Source organism: Daucus carota, chromosome 1 (genome assembly GCF_001625215.2).
Source record: "Daucus carota subsp. sativus chromosome 1, DH1 v3.0, whole genome shotgun sequence".
NCBI lineage: Eukaryota > Viridiplantae > Streptophyta > Magnoliopsida > Apiales > Apiaceae > Daucus > Daucus carota.
The window spans coordinates 55,119,759-55,137,544 of NC_030381.2; the positions used below are offsets into that span (position 1 = coordinate 55,119,759).

Below are 17,786 nucleotides of genomic sequence, written 5' to 3' on the forward strand. Positions count from 1 at the left end.
TGGTTAACAGCATAATAAAGATGATTCAGTGTAATATTAACATGTATAGATGGTGTATTATTCCAAGAGTTTGTGTTTGCAATCAGGGGAGACTTGTTATCTGTACAAATGAATCTGTTATATATCGATGTTTTTTTTCCCTAATATGGATCCTTAAGATGCATATTCTAGGCCTCTCTTTCCTTCCCGTTCCCCTTTAGGTAGGGGCAAGGGAAATGCAATAGTGCAAAATTTGGTGAGCAAGTAGCTTCAGCTTCATTCCGGGGATGGCCAATGTGCTTGGTTTCTCGGAATCGTCTGCTGGCTACTTCCAGGTGCAGCTTCTGTGGAAATATTCGTGTTCTTCAGCAGTAGACATGGTCTGCCTCTTCGTCGTCTTGTCTTGACGGATGATTTCTACCTCCTCGAGCTCTGATTTTATGTTTCTCAGATATCTGGATATGTAAACCGTTAGGGAACTGGAGGCCTGGTGTTCGGACAATGTCTCCTCCTTTCATGAGTACCCATCTGAGGATTTTGATGCAATGAGTTAGTTGTATCTGCAGCAGAATGTGCAGAGAAAATCGCAGGAGTGTAATGATAAATGTACCTGTACTTAGTGACCAAGCAGTGAAGAAAAACCGCCATTTGGACCTTAGTGAAATCGGTTCCAACACAAAATCTCATTCCGCCTCCAAAAGCCATGAAATTCTTTGATGCGCCCTTTAATTCTGATTCCTGCATTTGATTATGTAGAGACTTGAGAATTCAGAGCCAATGTTGTTCTGTAAAGAACTCTAATCTTATATCTTATTTACAAACGTTTTGCATCTGCGTTAACTGACAGGTAAGGCGCGAGGTAAGAAGAGAACATTGGCTTACCTCCCATCTCCAAGGATTAAACTGAAGAGGATCTTTGTAGGTGGAAGGGTTTAAGTGCACAGCCGGAGGACACACCATCACTGCCCAACCTGCGGGAATGGTATGTTCTGCATAAACGATGATTCTTTGTTAATATGCTACGCTGATTTGAGCTTCTGCAGTAGTTCTCAGAAAATTTTGTACAATAGCTAGTACTTACCCTTGTACTTGATATCTTTCAACGCTTTTCTGAATATTCCTGGAACTATATTTCCGAGTCTTGCTGTTTCATTTATGACCTGCAGATCAGTCAGTTCAGTTAGCACAGAGCAAGTACTTGTGTCAACTTTTATGTCAGATTTTCCGCTTGACAATGGAACTTTGAAACACACCTGAAATGTGAACTTCATTGATTTGTATTCTTTCCATGTGAGTCCAAGCTCTGAATCTTCCCTTTTCCTTAGAATCGCGTCATGTTCTTCCTGTGGGTGAAATTCAGCATGTTAACTGTGGTATTCATGAAAAACTGTCTGGTTCCTTGTTATGTCAATAGATATCTCTACTTACTGTTAATTCCTTTAACACATGAGGATTCTCTGCAAGCATTTTAATGGCGAAAGTTATAGCCAGCGAAGTTGTCTCAAAGCTAGCAAACAGTAGTACAAACATCAAGTCCAGAGCTACTGCTTCTGTAAGGACAGTATCCTTTCTCTGAAGTTCTTCTAGGACGTAATCATAGAAATCCCTTTGGACCTTGTTAGGTCTTCTCCGTCTTTCTTCTAGCATGTTCTCCAGCATTGTCATCGCCTTCTTCCTTCCCTGATAGAACTCAGAGAAGTCAAAATCATATATACAAATATGCACAATTCTGTCTAGGGAGATCCCTCTCCTTCTGGTATAGCGACAAATTATGTCTATGGTTTCTTGAATTTGGTCTCCATAAAATATTTTAGCTGTGATGACAAATGTGATAAAAATCGGCATTGCAGGAACTATTCTTATCTGGGATTAAAACCAGAGTTGAAGCCAGGTCCAGTTTACCTGTAAACACTTGTGGTAAGCTGTTCCAGGAATGTTTAGTGGGAAGGAGATTAGTCCTTTTATAAAAGCTACAAAGTTCTCGCGCAAATTCTCTGAAGACTTCTCTGGATCATGACTAATAAGTTTCTTTGCAGTCAGGTCGAATATCATCTGCAAACATCAAAGCCTTTAAGTTAATATATGAACAGAACCAGTAGCTGCAATTTTTCGGTGAGAATAGATAAGGGCGATTATACTTACTGCTGCACTCGCATCTTTCAGTTCCACAGTTTCCTGCCTCGACCACATATCTAAGCTCTTATTTGCCGCCTGTTCAACTTCAGTTAGCATTTTCCTCAGGCTTTCAGGACCAAATAAATTCAGTACCATACCCTTGAGGTACTTGTAAATGAATCCGTGCAGAGAGCCAACGTTCTGTTTCCCGAAGATCTCTGTGAAGGTATCCGGATACCAGCTCTGGAACAGACGGCCTTCTTGCTGGAAAATGTAGTAATTCAGATCCGAGTTTGTTGATACTATGACTGGCCGTCCTACTAAACTGGTCCGGAAAACTGGACCATATCTGCAGACAAATTCTGTCAGAGGAAACCACAAAGGGCACGAATACTTGTAAATAAGTAGCTGATCATACCTTTTCATTCGTTCTTTCACAAAGGGCGGAATATCTGATGATGAATTGGAAGCAAAGAATTCAAGGCTTTCACCGAGTAGAGGCAATCCCATTGAACCAGGAGGGAGATTTCCATTGCATCTAGGATTACTCCATCGATGAATCCAATGCACGAAGCTTAAAGCCACTAAAGCTGCAATGCAGAGACAAACTGTCCACATCTTTTGCCAGTAACTGACAGGTATGTTACTCGTATCTGGACTCGAATCAGATAATAATTCTTTCGTAGAGTAGCCTAGTCTTATATGCTATCTTGCAATGCCTCGGAGAAAATAAAGTTAATGTAGGTAGTCTGTAAGGCGAGACACCAAAGAGAAGAAAGTGCTGGCATGTATCTCAGTATCTTGACCTGAACTACTTAAATAGGCTGGCCAGATTACGTATCCGGTTAGAATAATATGGGGCCGTCTAGGTGAGCTTAAAATTAGTGCTTTTTTGCTTAAAGTAAAAAAGTGAAGTAGAAGTCAGAAGCAAATTAAGACTTATAAGTGATTAAACTGTTTGGGAAAGAAGCAGAAGTATTGAAATAAAAGTTGGTAATCTCAACTTCTTTTTAGTACTTCTGGACTTTTTAAACCAACGGTACAAATAAGTGTTTCTAACTTATAAAATCCAGAAGCCGGGCTTATAAGCGGTTGCCAAACACCACTATTATGCAGTGAAGTTGTCATCTTTCCTTTATTGAAGTTGGTTGCTCGAAAAGCTGTCCAAGTAGTTGAGATAAGATTAAAATTAGCTAGAATAATCATGTCTGGAACTCGCCCATTATCAGATGTCAACGCCAAGTATAAAATTAGCGTAAAACTCTGCAGAACTATGAAGCCTACACGATGCTTCGTGCTGTGTCCCCTCCTGTCCCTCCCTCGCTTTGAATATGCATAATGCAGGACTAAAGAAATGCGAGGCAGAAATGTAGGCACTATTTTAAGAGATCTGCAGCAGCAAAAGGTCGTATATTCCCTAGATTTGAGACGATAGAGGTTCAAAGGATCTGGATGATGAAACCAATCTTCAGATGATGATTAAAAACTAGAATCTAATGAGTTATCAACTCCTCTGAGGTTCAACAACCTGCGTAAATCTTATAAAAATTGCGCTAAATACTTTGGTATCTACTCGACATTAGTATTTTACACATGTTTCTTCAGAAATATTAGTTTCTTTCTTGTTTGCTAGATATGCATCTCATCTTAAATCTTCAACTGCCTCTCCCCATATCTAAGTTGCATCACTAGTGGATTCGTTTCGATATCTAAGATCCTAAAGTACGGGTACACAAAGCTCATGTATCAGCAAAAAAAAAAAAGCATTCAGCGGGATGTGGGAAAAATTAAAAGTTCTGGTGAAACGAGTTCTGATATCATGTTAAGTAACCCTCGACCTGACGGATCTTATATTATTGAGCATATGCAATCTGAAAACCAACCTTGAACTTCCATCCCTTGTGGGTACAAGTTACAACAATTGTTAACTTTCACAAAATGCACTTCAATAAAAGAAGAAGCATCAAATCAAAATTTTCTTTTGACCATAGACAAAGTGAACTTTCAGAATTCAAGGCATTGAATTTATTGGCATTGCTTGGCCTTTAAGGATGTTCCGCAGAACCTTTTGTTCTACTTGTTCAGTTGTTATTGTCAAATAATTCGATATCACATTATTACGTAGCCGAAATATTACAATTTAGAATACGAAATTAAATTATTACTTAAGCTACGCTTTCTTTTGATTTTTTTTTTTCATGATTATCAGACGCGATCTCTCTGCAATGGAGGTTATTCTGAGAAGTCTGATTATCACTGCAAGATATAGAGCAAATCTAAACATGTTTCGGAGCTGTGACGGAGCTACAAAGGGACTAGTCGCCGGTAAAATCCCCACTGACTTTTTTCCTCCGTCGCTGATTAAAAGTAAATCAGAATTTTTTTTTAAACTAAAAGTTAGTATAAGTTATTTCTTCAGTAACTTAAATTTTTAAAATAAATGTTTACAAAATTATTCATAGATCATACCGTAAGTAATCCATAAATCACTTTTTATTATTAAAATTTTAAAAATCATTAATAAATCAAAATTATTTAAACAAACTCTAGTTTACCACGTTGAGTCACAATTTTAAAGCCATTTACGAAGTTGTTCGTTGATCAGGTTAGATTTTCGAATATTTTCAGGTTTACAGTTCACATAAAAGTTCAAATGCTTGATTTATAGAATGAAATAGCTTGCTTCAGCTCTTCATTTGGGCTTCTCAATGGGGTCAAGAGCCATTACTCCTTGAGATCTATCTGGAGAGTTCTATTAATCATTTTGTTCTTCCTCCTACATTGCTGCTGTAATAATCAATCTTATTTAAGGTCGAAAGTTCGAGTTTACCACTGATTATCGAAAATTTAACCAGGTGACGATGAGTAGAGTAGTACTCTCCTAAATATTTTAACATGCGGAGAATTGTATGTCTGTGAGTTCTGAAACTGGGGGTCCCACCTGTCTTGATGGTACTTAGAATAAGTTGTATCAGATGATGGGAAGGGGGTCATTGACAGGGGATCCACCGTCCACAACACAGTAAGCATTTGATTATCAGATTATTATGTTCTAGGGGATAGATGATCGGATGATGTGCTCTTTATCATAACAAAATATTTTGTTTGCTAATTTTGATAGAACAGAAATAGATATGCAGAAGGGTTTCGATGCGAACCGAATCCGAATTGATTAATTATTTAGAATTTTATTATCATAAATTTAAATATTTTATTTTAAGTAATTTTAGTTTAACATTGACATGAATTCAGGTTGTAATCCGAATCATTATTCTTATACATGTGTTAGATTTGAAATTTTACTAAATTTTGTTATATATTTGAAAAAAATCTCGATTATCTGATTTAAATTGGAGGAATATCAGATTGCAGTCCACAGCGGAGAAGAGAAAATACCCATTCATCCTCAGAGTAAAAAAAAAAATTGTCTCTTTCGAAATGGTCGAGCAGAGTGAAGAAATGCACGTCCTTTCACATTGGTAGAGTGCAATTGAACTCCCAAGACTCTAAGTCACTTAATTAGGACTTTAATCAACACCACTAATTAGTATATCAAGTTGAAAAATAATACATGTTTAACTTAACTTCATGATTGAGAATATTTAGCCCAAAAGTGTTTGTTTTTCCAGTCCAAAACCTTGCCGTGCGCCTTAAAATTGTCCTACACTTAATTAAATACTCTACATAATACAACTGTCTCCTGGTCAATAGGCTTTGCAAAATTTATGATTAAATAAACCATGTTAACGCTTAATTGTTGTCAACGCGTAAGAATCTTTCGATTAATCTAAACTTTTTTAAATAATTAATTAAAAATTACTTGGCAGAGATGAGACAACCCATTTATTTGGAACAGTTGGAGACACGAGGTTCCATGTGTTTGTAACTTAAGTGTGGTGATTAATTCTTAATCCGTGATTAGGACAGTGGTTTGCTACATTTGGATGTGTTAACTTGTTTAATGACCAGTTAAACATCCTAGTCACTAAAACGTAAGCTGTGGTTTCTACTTATGTTATATTGTATGATCACTGTGCAAATTGCTGCTTTGCTGGTGTTGATATAGAAAAAAGGTGGCTGGCTTTAGCTGCTATGCACGTCCATACTCTAAAATAAGTTTAATCTATTCCCAAGCTTTAATAAAATAAAATAATAACAAATAATTTAAAGATCCTAATCTATATATACTCTCATACATTTTTCAAAATTTGAGACCCGAGGATTAGTTCTAAATACATACGTACACTGAAATAAGAGTCTGTTTGAGAGTGTTGTTAAAAATTGTTGTGCGGTCAGAAAAAATGCTGTTGTAGAAATCAGATAATTGTTTGATAATTGCTTATTTTAAGTTATAATATAAAAAAATATTTTTGTGGCGAGGTTTGATAGTGAAATTTGTAACATCTTTCTGCAAAAGCAGCTTTTTCCAAAAGTATGAGAGGACCTGCTTTTTCTAAAAGTAGCTTTCCAGCTAAAAGCTGTTGTTCAGAAAAGCTGTTTGTAGATTTACCAAACAGCTTTTCATCTACTTTTCAGCAAAAAGCTGCTGTTGCTGTTTGCAACAGCAACCCCAAACAATACCTAATTATAGGTGAGATGAAAAAGTAAGATGAAAGAAAAAATCACTCTTTTTTTTTTTTTGGACAAACCACCGAAATTTACTCTTCTTTTCTTTGACAAACCACCAAAATGTACTTAAAATGCTAAATGTCAGTTCCTCATGTTTAGGACCAAAATGAATATCTTATTGAGCCCATGTTTCGCAGACTAAATTTCAGGAAAACTGGATTCAACCTGAAACATTTGAGTGAGATGTTAGCTAGATTACGAAAATTGGCGTCTTTTGAGTTTTGCGTAAAACGAGTTCACACTTCACCTTTTAATTATTAAAAGCGTATCAAGAAACTCTTAATCGAGTTATCAAAATATAAAAAATAATATTTGAAAATAGAGTTTTAATTTTTTCAAATATTTCTTAAAAAGTTGAAAAGCTCTTTTTCTATCCTCTATTTAACGTTCTTGAATAACTCTCGATAAAGAATAAAAAAATTATTGTCTTCAATTTGTTAATACTTTTCACACTTATATTCACATAATGGAGTTCAAATGATGATAAAATGTCGAAAAAAGAATATACAAAAAGAGTATTATTGGAATTGACATTTTAAAAATATAGACTTGCATTAATCAAATATTAATATTAATTAGTATTAAATATCAAGAATATTTGTTAAGAATATATCTTGTAAGATAATTAAATAAGGATATTATTAATGCTCATTATGTTAAATTTAATTGATGAAAGTTCTTTTCGAAAACAAATTTATGCTTATTAATTAATATAGCTTATAGCCCGTGCAAGGCACGTGAGCTTTTTAATTATTTATAAACTTTTTAAATATATTTTAAATGGTGTGAAAAAATTTAATTTATAAATAATAAATTAAAATTTTCAATAAAATAAAATTCGAAATTATGATTTGTTTGTAAGTTAGAACTTTGGTAAATACATCATCACAGCCATTAATGATTTCAAATAAATTATTTTAATCAAGCACTTCCTTTTCTCGTATGTATCATGCCAAAGTATTAAATTTTATCTATTAAATTTTAATATATTTTGAGTGGAATACGTTATGCCAACTCCTATTAGATTATATTAATAAATGTATTTTATATTAAAATTATTATAATGTGATTTAAATATTTTTCAAAAAATTTATATGGTTCTAAATTAAAATTGATAAACATAATTTGTTTTGAATTAAGAAAAGGAATCATAAATATGCAATAAGAAGGTAGAATCTATTTTGGATTAAGAAAAACTTTTTTATATGTTTCTCACATAAATCCGGCTTATTAATTTTAAAATATATTATAAAAAAATTGTGACGGTGAGATTTATATGATTCCACGAATAAAACTGGTAGGAAATATTTATTTAGGATTAAAAAAAATCATATACATGTGAAAGACAGAATTTGTTTTGGATTCAGAAAAAGAATTATAAACATGCAAGTAGATATCAGTTGTCTTCTAGAACAGAATTTAATTTTGTTCCAATCTAACGGTGCTTATTTGTTCAATATAAGATCCAACAGATGATAAGCTTTTGGACCAGAGGACCATGCGACCAAATTATCTCCCTTACGCTTATTATATATAAGTATATAATAAAATAAAATCCGGCGTCATTTCGTACTTAAAATTAATATTTGGTCGTCGTGTGCCGGTACAAAAGAAGTTAGTTAAGTTAGTAGTGCAATCTGAATTGAGTTTGACTTGTCACAGCATTTAATTTGATCCTAATTTTGGTAAAATTTATGTCTTTATATTATTTTTTATTTTACAGATATTATATTATAAGATAACAACTGTATTATATACTCGAAGAACTAGTGGTTCTTTTTCATCCACGGCTTAAAGCGTAAAGCTGTCTTACAAATAGGAAAATTCTAGAAAATTGGAACTTATTATTTAATTTGTAATAATGCAAGTAAGCAATAATTAATTCACTGATTAAACCTTGCAAAACAAGTCACTTTGCTGTTTGTTTGATTTAAAGGTTGGTTTGTTTCTCAAGTTAATGAGATAAATTTGTCATCAAGGAGGAATTCGAACTTAACTGAAATTAAATTAAATAATTATGTGATTTTGATTGAATAAAACATGTAAATTAATACAGTCAATTGTGATAATTTTTTAAATATTAAATTATTAATATAACTCGTCGTAATATTTGATATGCTAGGCAATAAAGCTTTCCATTTTGAAAAAAGAATCAAAATTATCATGAAATTTATTCATACAGTTAAGTCTTATTTGCTTACTCTTTCAATTATTTATATAAGTTGAAAAGTATAACACCTTTTTTTTTTTAAGAAAGACAAAAATACAAAACAAATAACATAATAATCAAAGCATTTTACATCATCTCATTAGTACAGTGGACCTTAGTTTGGGCCATTCTGGATTAATTTGTACGCCCAATTTAATATACTAACTAGACTATACAGCCAGTCCATTTCTGAGTGATCCACAAGTCCAATGGGCCTAACCTTACTTGACATTATCATCACATTTTCATTTTCTCTATTTCTCGGTAAGCTTGTAGAACATTTGAGAAGGTGGCTAATTACCAAAACAGCCACCCCTTCCCCTTAATTTACAATATAATCCTCAAACTCTTATATATACACAGTTTCTCACTCTGTTTCATCTCTCTGCACAACTATCTCTCGTCTCTCTCTCTCTCTCACAATGGCTAGAGCTGATGAAGAAGCTATAGAGACATTCATGAGTATCACTGGCGTGTCTGAGCCTGTTGCCATTCAAAAACTCGCGGTAATATAGATATATATATTAATTCTTGAAATAAAGTAGTTTTTTTTTTTGGTTCTATTTGATTTTATTGCCTTGTTGTGTGATGATTTGGGTGGTGATGATTTTCTTTAATTGACTTGTGTTGGAGAAATAAAGGGTGATGAATGTGATTCTAATTGTTTGATGAATTGAATTTGAGTGAAGATTGTGCCTTCTTAGGTTCTTGATTGAAGTACAAGAATTGATTGGCTTTTGAAGTTTATAATTGTAAATTGTAGCAAGAAAGTAACTTCTATAAATTAGGAGAAATGGGTTGGGGAGGGGTGGGGGTTTATGATGTGATATGAAATTGTCCGGCTGTGTCTTTCGGTGTGTCGGTGTGAATGGGTGCAGTTAAGTTGGGAAACTTCGCAATGTCAAATTATGAAGAATTTGTACTCTGTTCATGTTCACTGTGATGAAAAAAGATTAAAAATATACAATGTATGATGGGTTTTATATTATTTTTTCGTTTGTTGATTGTATATTATATTGATGGAATCTTTAAGATATATAATTGATATGATGGGTTTTATATTATACAATGGAATCTTTAAGATACAAGAGAGTAATTGTAGGAAAGATTGACAAACTTAGGGGGCGTTTGGTCAATGATTAATGAGCCCGGTTAACGGGAATTAGAACCTTTATCCCATGTGTTAGTGTTTGGATTAGTTGGTTGGAATGGGAACCTCATTCTCATAAGATGGATTGATCATTACCTAACTACACCATGGGATTTCATATCATTTTCATTCTTAATAACTCCCATTCTCCAAACCTTCATTCCCATTTCCGATTTTCCCCCTTAAAGAAGTTTCGAGTTGAACTACGGGTTGCATGGGCTGAACTACAATTGGCGAACGCAGTGTATAAGGAACCTAATGAAAATTCTTTTTTGTTTTTGGAATTAAAAAGAAATATGAAATAAGGCACACCAAAATTCAAGTGACACTCTGTTTAGTCAAGAAGGCATGCGCTGCGTGTACAACAACATTTATTTAGAGGTTTTGGTGCTGCAAATGTGTTTATTGAGGTCTGTAAATGTTTTCATATGCACATTTTTGTATTATTATGAATGTTAACGACCACTTGGAATAAAATGTAATTCGTAATCAATTTACTATATTGAACAAGCTAACTGTAAATTGTAGTATCATGTGAATTGTAATATGTTGTAATATATTACTTCTCATGGTTTATGTATAAGTATGTTGGACATGAATATTATTTAAAATCTGACTGTCAAAGCCCATGTATATGGTAATGTTGTACAGTAGTACAGTAGTACTCTATGTAGGGATGAGTGGACATTTTTTTTTTTTTTTGCTAATTAGTGAGTGGATCAATTTTATATTACGTTAATTGTTAAAATACAATATGAGAATGAAATAGTATCCATGAGAATAAGCCAGTGTGTGACTTAGTATTGGTATGATTCCTAATGATATTAACTGACTGTCTGCTTGTCCTACTCATACAATTGTATTTAATCATTTTCCTGTTTTATTCGACTCTGGCTTTCGAATTAGGAGTCTGTTCTTGAGGCAGACGAATAATTCTGTTATTGTATTTAATCTTATTCAATATGGTGACTAGGACCATGCCGGGAATCTTAACGAGGCTATTAATGCTCATTTTGCTGAGGGGGATGGAAATATGTAAGAACTCTGCCCATCTGTAATTTTTTTTTTGTATTTTAATTCTTTTTGTCAAATGATCTTGGTATATTAGCTTCATTTTTTTGTTCGTTACTGAGTATTATTTCTAATCAGCACAAATGAAGCATCTGTTGTACCTCAAGAGGATTTAATGGACGTAGATGATCCAGTCCAACCGGAGATACAGCGAAATCCCTTTCCTCTGTTACAATCTCCTGGACTTATGAATCCATTCTCTCTCTTGGACCGTGATGTCCGTAGCAGCATATTTGATAGAGTTCCCAGTTTAGTAAGCAGTATATTTGACAGAGTTCCCAGTTCAGCAAGTCGAGCACCATTTGTTTCACATCCAAGAGAAGTAAGGGAAATACCAATCGAGGTTAAGGATGGTAATGAACAATCAAGTCATTCTGGTCACGCTCCAACCATTCAAGATGTTACTGGTACTGCAGATGATTATGGCCCAGAGATACATGGGAATGTTATAATTGATGAAGAAGATGCCGAAGATATTCCTAGAACTCAACGGATTGCACCAGGTGATGCAGGAAATGACAGTATCATGGGTGGTTATCCTGACATTATAAATTCTGGACCAAGTGCTCCTGGAATAGATCATATACCTGAATACAGTAACGACATAGAAGAAGAAATGATCCGAGCTGCAATTGAGGCTTCCAAGCAAGACACTAGAAGTGGTTACACACGTCGAAGTGAGTCCATGTCTCAGCAAAGCCAGTCTGAGATTAATGACCCAGAACTAGCGCAAGCTGTTTCTTTGTCACTGAAGGTTTGTTCTTGCAACAACTTTTGACTTGATCTACTATGACCTGCTGTCCTTCTGACTATGAATTCTAATCAGACAGCGGATCAAGAGAAAGCATCACGTGGAATAGGAGATAAATTTCGATCATCTGAGTTGGGTATTTCTACATCAACTGAGGTGGAAGCTCTAGGAAAATTAACATCAAGTGGGAGGTATTTCTTATCTCAAAACACACACACATACTGTAACTGTTAATTTTTAGCACCCGTTGCTTATGTTATAATTCTGCAACCATACTTAAGAGGCTTAAGTTTTCTACATGTATTGTTGGGAAAGATTTTGGCGATCTGACGAGCTCATTGTTGACATTCTAGGTTAGAGGCAGAAGGGTCTTCTATGCGGGATGAGAGTGACGAGGCTGAAGATCAGCCACTAGTAAGACACCAGATTAATCCCAGTTCTACCTCAGCTGACACCGGGAAAGAGATCGATTATACGAAACCATCGAATTCTCAACACAATAATACTAGTTCACAGCAAAACAGAAGTGACTCACATATGAATGAGGTATTTCCTATCTTTTTCTGTCAAATTAGATCTGTGCAAAAAAAAGAATATCCTATTGTCACTATTATCTACAGTATATGATTCAAGTCAACGGTTCCTCACATATTTGACTGTTTGCTTCATTAAAATATACGTCCAAGTGGGGAGGCATTACATCTTTGGAACATGACGAAGCTGTTATGCTTGAGGCTGCACTTTTTGGTGGTGTCCCCCAAGGAAACACATATCATGTACCGTATGCACCAGGTCAGTCCAGGAACAACGGAGTAGGTGAAACTGATGGTTCTTATCCTCGGCGCACACCTCATCCACCATCACCTTCTCTCACTGCACAAAGATTGATACGTGAACAACAGGTATCTACTATGTAATCGAATGAGGAATTAAGGACCATGTTCAGATTGATAACAATTTGTCACTATTCTTATATATTGTACGTTTAGGATGATGAATATTTTGCATCACTGCAAGCTGACCGAGAAAAAGAATTAAAAGCTAGGGAGGAAGCTGAAATTCGAAAGTTAGAGGAGCAGGTAGCTGCAGAATCTGCTCTGATAGAAGAAAGAAAAAAGGAAGAAGAATTACAAAGAAAATTGGAGGAACTTCAGGTAATGGAGATCATATGTTTTATGTATTGTATAACTCTTGTTTCCCTTGCTATCTGTTCAAGGCGCTTAACATATGACAGTCTTCATCCTCACCCACTTGCTACTTTATTAACATTATTGCAGATTCCAACACTTCCTGCTATAGAGATGTTGGATCCACAATGAAATATGTAAATTAATAAAACCATCTGTAGCAGTACTATATGCTACGGACTTGCAAATTTTGCCAAGAATCAAATCAAACGCGATAATTTGGCCACCGGGTCATTGTTAAGGTTGATAGTGTGTCGTGTTTGCGAGGAGGAAGACTGATTGGTTTGTTGAACACGTTCTTTTACTTTTGGACAGTAGCTGCGAGTGTCTCCGGAAGGTGAACAGCTCCCTACCTCTGTATTTCTCTTTGTTTCCTCCTCTAATTGATTGCACTCCACCCATGAACCCTCGTCTGTAATTTCTCAAGCTCCTCATCATTGCTTTGAGGAATATCTTAGCCCTTACCAATAACATATCTCCTACCTGATTGCACAGTTTTCCCTAGTTTCACACTGCATTACCTAGGTCTTCCAGTTTGTAGTGGCTGCACCCAAGGTCTCCAGTCTCACCATTCCCCAATGACACTACAAACCTGCCTGAATCCTCTACAACTACTCAACATCCGAACACCAGAAAAGGAAATAAAATTATGGGTTGCTCTAGGACCAATCATGACGATAATCTCCCTAATCATCGATATTTCTTCTGAGTTTCATAGTTTTCAGGTTAGAAAACCTATGACCGAGTTGAGAGATACTTTAATGGACGGCTTCTCCATTGGTGACATGGGTGGCTCTGTAGTCCCTCCATCCCTTTCCTTGTCATTGTCTTCATCGATCAAAATATCACTGGGTTCCTTGCTTCTGCAACAGTGAACTAGTGACCACTTATCATGGCAACAAAAGCAGATACCCCATATGAACAAGTTGAGACCATAACACCTTTCTTACTATAACCCCATGATATTCCAGTTTAATACTGCCTAGTGACTGCCTTCCTGACGTTTTTACCTTGTTCTTTTATTCCACCAGTGTCGCCAACTCTATGGCTTGCTCTAAATTGATGGGGGTTTAGGAGTCATACCTCTTCTCCCACCTTCAAACATTCAAACCATTAATGAACTGTCCCTGCCCTCAGAAATTCTCTCTAACGGGGCTGCAGTTTCAATAAATCACCTCTTGTACTCAGCTGTCATACTTTTCTGAATGGCAGCTAACCACTTTTCATACAGTGAACCACTGTCCGATGGTCGAAATTGATAAAGCATGACGGTTTTAAATCAGCCCATAACCTAATGGGGTGGCATTTCTGTTCCCCATTGGTACCAATGAAGGGCGTCCCCTTCCAAAGCTATTTCAACAGTTTCCCACATCTCGTTGGAACTATATTCGTCGACTTCATCTCGTTGTGGAACTTCAGTTCTTCATTGCAATCAAGTTCATCATCTGCTCCTGTTAGCATGATTTATATTCCCTTCTAACTAAATTTCCATAGCATCCATGTCCTCCCCTTCGACATTAGCCTGGAGGCTTCTACCATATCCCCATTTATCCCGATGCTCATATCCTTGTCCTTCCTACCGTCCTCATTCACTCCATCCTCATTTATCCCGATGCTCGTATCCTTTTTCTTCCTACCGGCCTCATTCACTCCTCCTCATTTATCCCAATGCTCGTATCCTTGTCCTTCCTACAGTCCTCAATCACTCCATCCTCATTGATCTCGATACTCATATCCTTGTCCTTGCCAGCAGCATTACCCTGATTGTCAAAAACTACCTCGTAATCAGAACGGTTTTTTTTTGAGTTTGTTAAGGATTCTCTCCAGGCAAAAGCGTCTCTTACGCAGTTGAAGGAGAAAATTAAGTCGTCGAAGAGGAAATATAAGTCTCTCAAAGATTATGATGCTGTGTTTGACAAACCCATGGATAATGCTGCTGCTAGCAAGGGCAAGGCGGATATGAGTATCGAGATCAAAGAGGATGGAATGATTGGGATTGTAGGAAGGACAAGGATACGAGCACTGGGATAAATGAGGATGGAGTGAATGAGGCCGGTAGGAAGGAAAAGGATACGAGCATCGGGATAAATGGGGATGGAGTGAATGAGGATGGTAGGAAGGACAAGGATACGAGCATTGGGATAAATGGGGATATGGTAGAAGTCTCCAGGCTAATGTCGAAGGGGAGGACATGGATGCTATGGAATTAGTTAGAAGGGAATATAAATCATGCTAACAGGAGCAGATGATGAGCTTGATTGCAATGAAGAACTGAAGTTCCACAACGAGATGAAGTCGACGAAGGAAGGTAGGAAGGACAAGGATACGATCATCGGTCTTGTATTTAGCTTGATCGAAAATAACTGTTTTCTTCAAATTCTTTCCCTACTTGTCCACGTGTTTATGTAGCGTGTCTCTACTCTGTAGCTTACACATTGATTCATATTATTTTCCCCTTAGGAACTTGAGAGACATTTGGCATCTAAAGAAGCTTCTCTCCCGCAAGAACCATCACCAGATGATGATAATGCCGTTAACCTGCTTGTGCGGATGCCAGATGGCGGCCGGCAAGGCCGCAGATTCCTCAAGTCCCACAAGCTTCAGGTATTTATTCCGTGACAATATTTTTCCAGTTATTGGTTAAAAGTTGTATAATTGGTTGTGACTTGATTTGCAGCATCTTTTTGACTTCATCGATGTTGGTCGGTTGGTCAGACCTGGTACTTACAGACTGGTAATCTTTCATGTGCTTTTTTACCTTTCACACTTAATTTTTGTGGGGGCACACTTATATTTTTACAAAGTTTTAAATGATGAATAAATTCCAAATAATTTTATGGGGGACAGTGCCCCTTACTAGATCCCCTCCTGGTGTCCAAACTTTTTTTACATTTCATAATTGATTGTCTGGACCGGCAAAGAGCAATGAATATTCATTTTAGTCACATAGGAGTGTCGGGGTTTGTATTGTTGTTATGCTTGATAGCATATAGAGAGCTTATTGACTAGTTGACTCAACATCGTTTCTTTTTCCTTTCCCCCATCTTCTCTGGTGATTAATGTTTGCGTGATCCCACTAGTCCTTCCGAAAAAAAAAAAAGAAGTTATATTGTATTTTTAAAATGAATTGCATTTCAAACTATTTGTTTGATAAGTAGGGTACTCGTGTAATTTAATTGTAATATCGATACCTTTTTTTGTAACACCAAAGAAAAATTAGAATCTTTATAGTGTCAGGACTCTTGATACTTGGTAGATGCTTGAGAAGAAGGCTGTATTTGAAGATATGGAGAATGTGGTAACCATATGACTAAGGTCAACTAACTTTTGCTTGCTAAAGTGGAATTCTGTCAAAAATTTATCTGTATCTATCTCTTTTTTGTAGTCATCAGTAGATTTACTCTTCCATATGTATCAGGGTTAAGTTGTTGAAACGTATCAGTCCTTGATAGGTGTTGGCACAATTTAGATGAGCAAAATATTTAAGGAACGGATGTATTTCAACTTGGCATGCAAAACGAGTTATACAAATGGTAGATTAGCTAGTTGGTAATTTAATGAGAATCCTTTCCATTGGACTTGATTTATTGATAGAGAAGCAAAGCACAATGTTACTTCCTGATACATAATGTATTTATGCCTTGTATAGATATATTATGATTGTTAGAATTAAACATGTTTTATTTTGCACAGGTAAGGCCATTTCCAAGACGGGCTTTTGGTGTTGGTGAGAGCGCATCAACTTTTGATGAACTTGGCCTGTCCGGCAGACAGGAGGCCTTGTTTCTGGAGTTAATATAGCAGATATAGTTATCGTAAAATTGTAATAGGATCTTGAAGAGTTTACCCAGATGGACCAACCTTGTTTGTTAGTTGGATGTAAAAGTTGTTTGGAGACGGGTATTTTGTCGAAGTTTGTATCTATCGGGTATTTGGTCTTGTAGTCAGACTATGGCTCATACAGTTTGAAGTTGATATCAAATCTTAGATGAGAATGTTTGCAGTTTTAAATTACTGTTTCTTGAATCCGATATCGAATTTTAAACGAAAATATGTGCAGTTCTAACTTGAAAGTTATGCAAATTACATTAATAATATCATCTATTTTGAGTCTCTTGGTCTTCGGTCTTCTATTGCAGCATATCATATACTTCTCAAATGATTGAAAATGAACTCTCTCCAAAAGACAAGGGGGTCTATCGAAGTAGACCAGCAATTGATTTTACTTGAAGAAACAAGAATACTCCAGTTCACTTCTTAAAGTTTTGGTCGTCTTTTATCTCTCAAAGTCTTGATCTTTGTCGTTTACATCTCAAACAATTTGCCATCGTATTGAACACTTCACACAATTCCATGCTATCGTATCAAACACTTCACACAATTCCATTAAATTGAAGATTTTTGATGAGATGTTTTAACTGTGAGTCTTTCAAATTATTGCTTGTAAGGCCCGCGATATTTTAGAGAGTCACCAAAGCTTTGGCATGCATCGGAATCAACGACAGCACTATTTTAGGGGTTTGATGCTCTTAATATTATTCATTTGGCTCATAAATTTCAAGTGGAGAGTGGAGAAGAAAGAGCATCGTGATTGTCACTGTACCCTTACTTAAAATTTGTTCGATTAGGTTTTTTTACATAGTTTGCGCTTGGTCATCTGGGTAGGCCTTCATTATATTAATCCACTCGCATGTC

General features: G+C 35.8%; 2 protein-coding genes across 5 annotated transcripts; one reads left to right on the plus strand and one right to left on the minus strand.

The window, feature by feature from the left end:
- Window positions 1-26: 26 nt before the first annotated feature.
- On the minus strand, window positions 27-2,891 carry LOC108197614 (cytochrome P450 87A3). 2 transcript variants are annotated; one of them, XM_017365282.2, is made up of 9 exons: window positions 2,513-2,890; window positions 2,122-2,443; window positions 1,882-2,031; window positions 1,408-1,659; window positions 1,233-1,322; window positions 1,061-1,139; window positions 862-968; window positions 590-717; window positions 30-507 (listed from the first exon to the last, which is right to left on the minus strand). In XM_017365282.2, the coding sequence occupies exons 1-9, from the start codon at window positions 2,710-2,712 to the stop codon at window positions 345-347; spliced, it is 1,491 nt and encodes a 496-aa protein (XP_017220771.1). In that variant the 5' UTR covers window positions 2,713-2,890; the 3' UTR covers window positions 30-344. The 2 variants fall into 2 exon arrangements, with proteins under 2 accessions (XP_063942224.1, XP_017220771.1); XM_064086154.1 differs by having other exon boundaries at window positions 27-507; window positions 2,122-2,891.
- Window positions 2,892-9,280: 6,389 nt separating this feature from the next.
- LOC108205042 (plant UBX domain-containing protein 8) lies at window positions 9,281-17,102 on the plus strand. Of its 3 annotated transcripts, XM_017374800.2 has the most exons (10): window positions 9,281-9,438; window positions 11,056-11,117; window positions 11,232-11,907; window positions 11,980-12,095; window positions 12,258-12,450; window positions 12,591-12,806; window positions 12,894-13,058; window positions 15,552-15,695; window positions 15,769-15,825; window positions 16,785-17,102. In XM_017374800.2, the coding sequence occupies exons 1-10, from the start codon at window positions 9,355-9,357 to the stop codon at window positions 16,890-16,892; spliced, it is 1,821 nt and encodes a 606-aa protein (XP_017230289.1). In that variant the 5' UTR covers window positions 9,281-9,354; the 3' UTR covers window positions 16,893-17,102. The 3 variants fall into 3 exon arrangements, with proteins under 3 accessions (XP_017230289.1, XP_063942225.1, XP_017230290.1); XM_064086155.1 differs by lacking the exons at window positions 15,552-15,695; window positions 15,769-15,825; XM_017374801.2 differs by lacking the exons at window positions 15,769-15,825; window positions 16,785-17,102 and having other exon boundaries at window positions 13,182-15,600.
- Window positions 17,103-17,786: the final 684 nt, after the last annotated feature.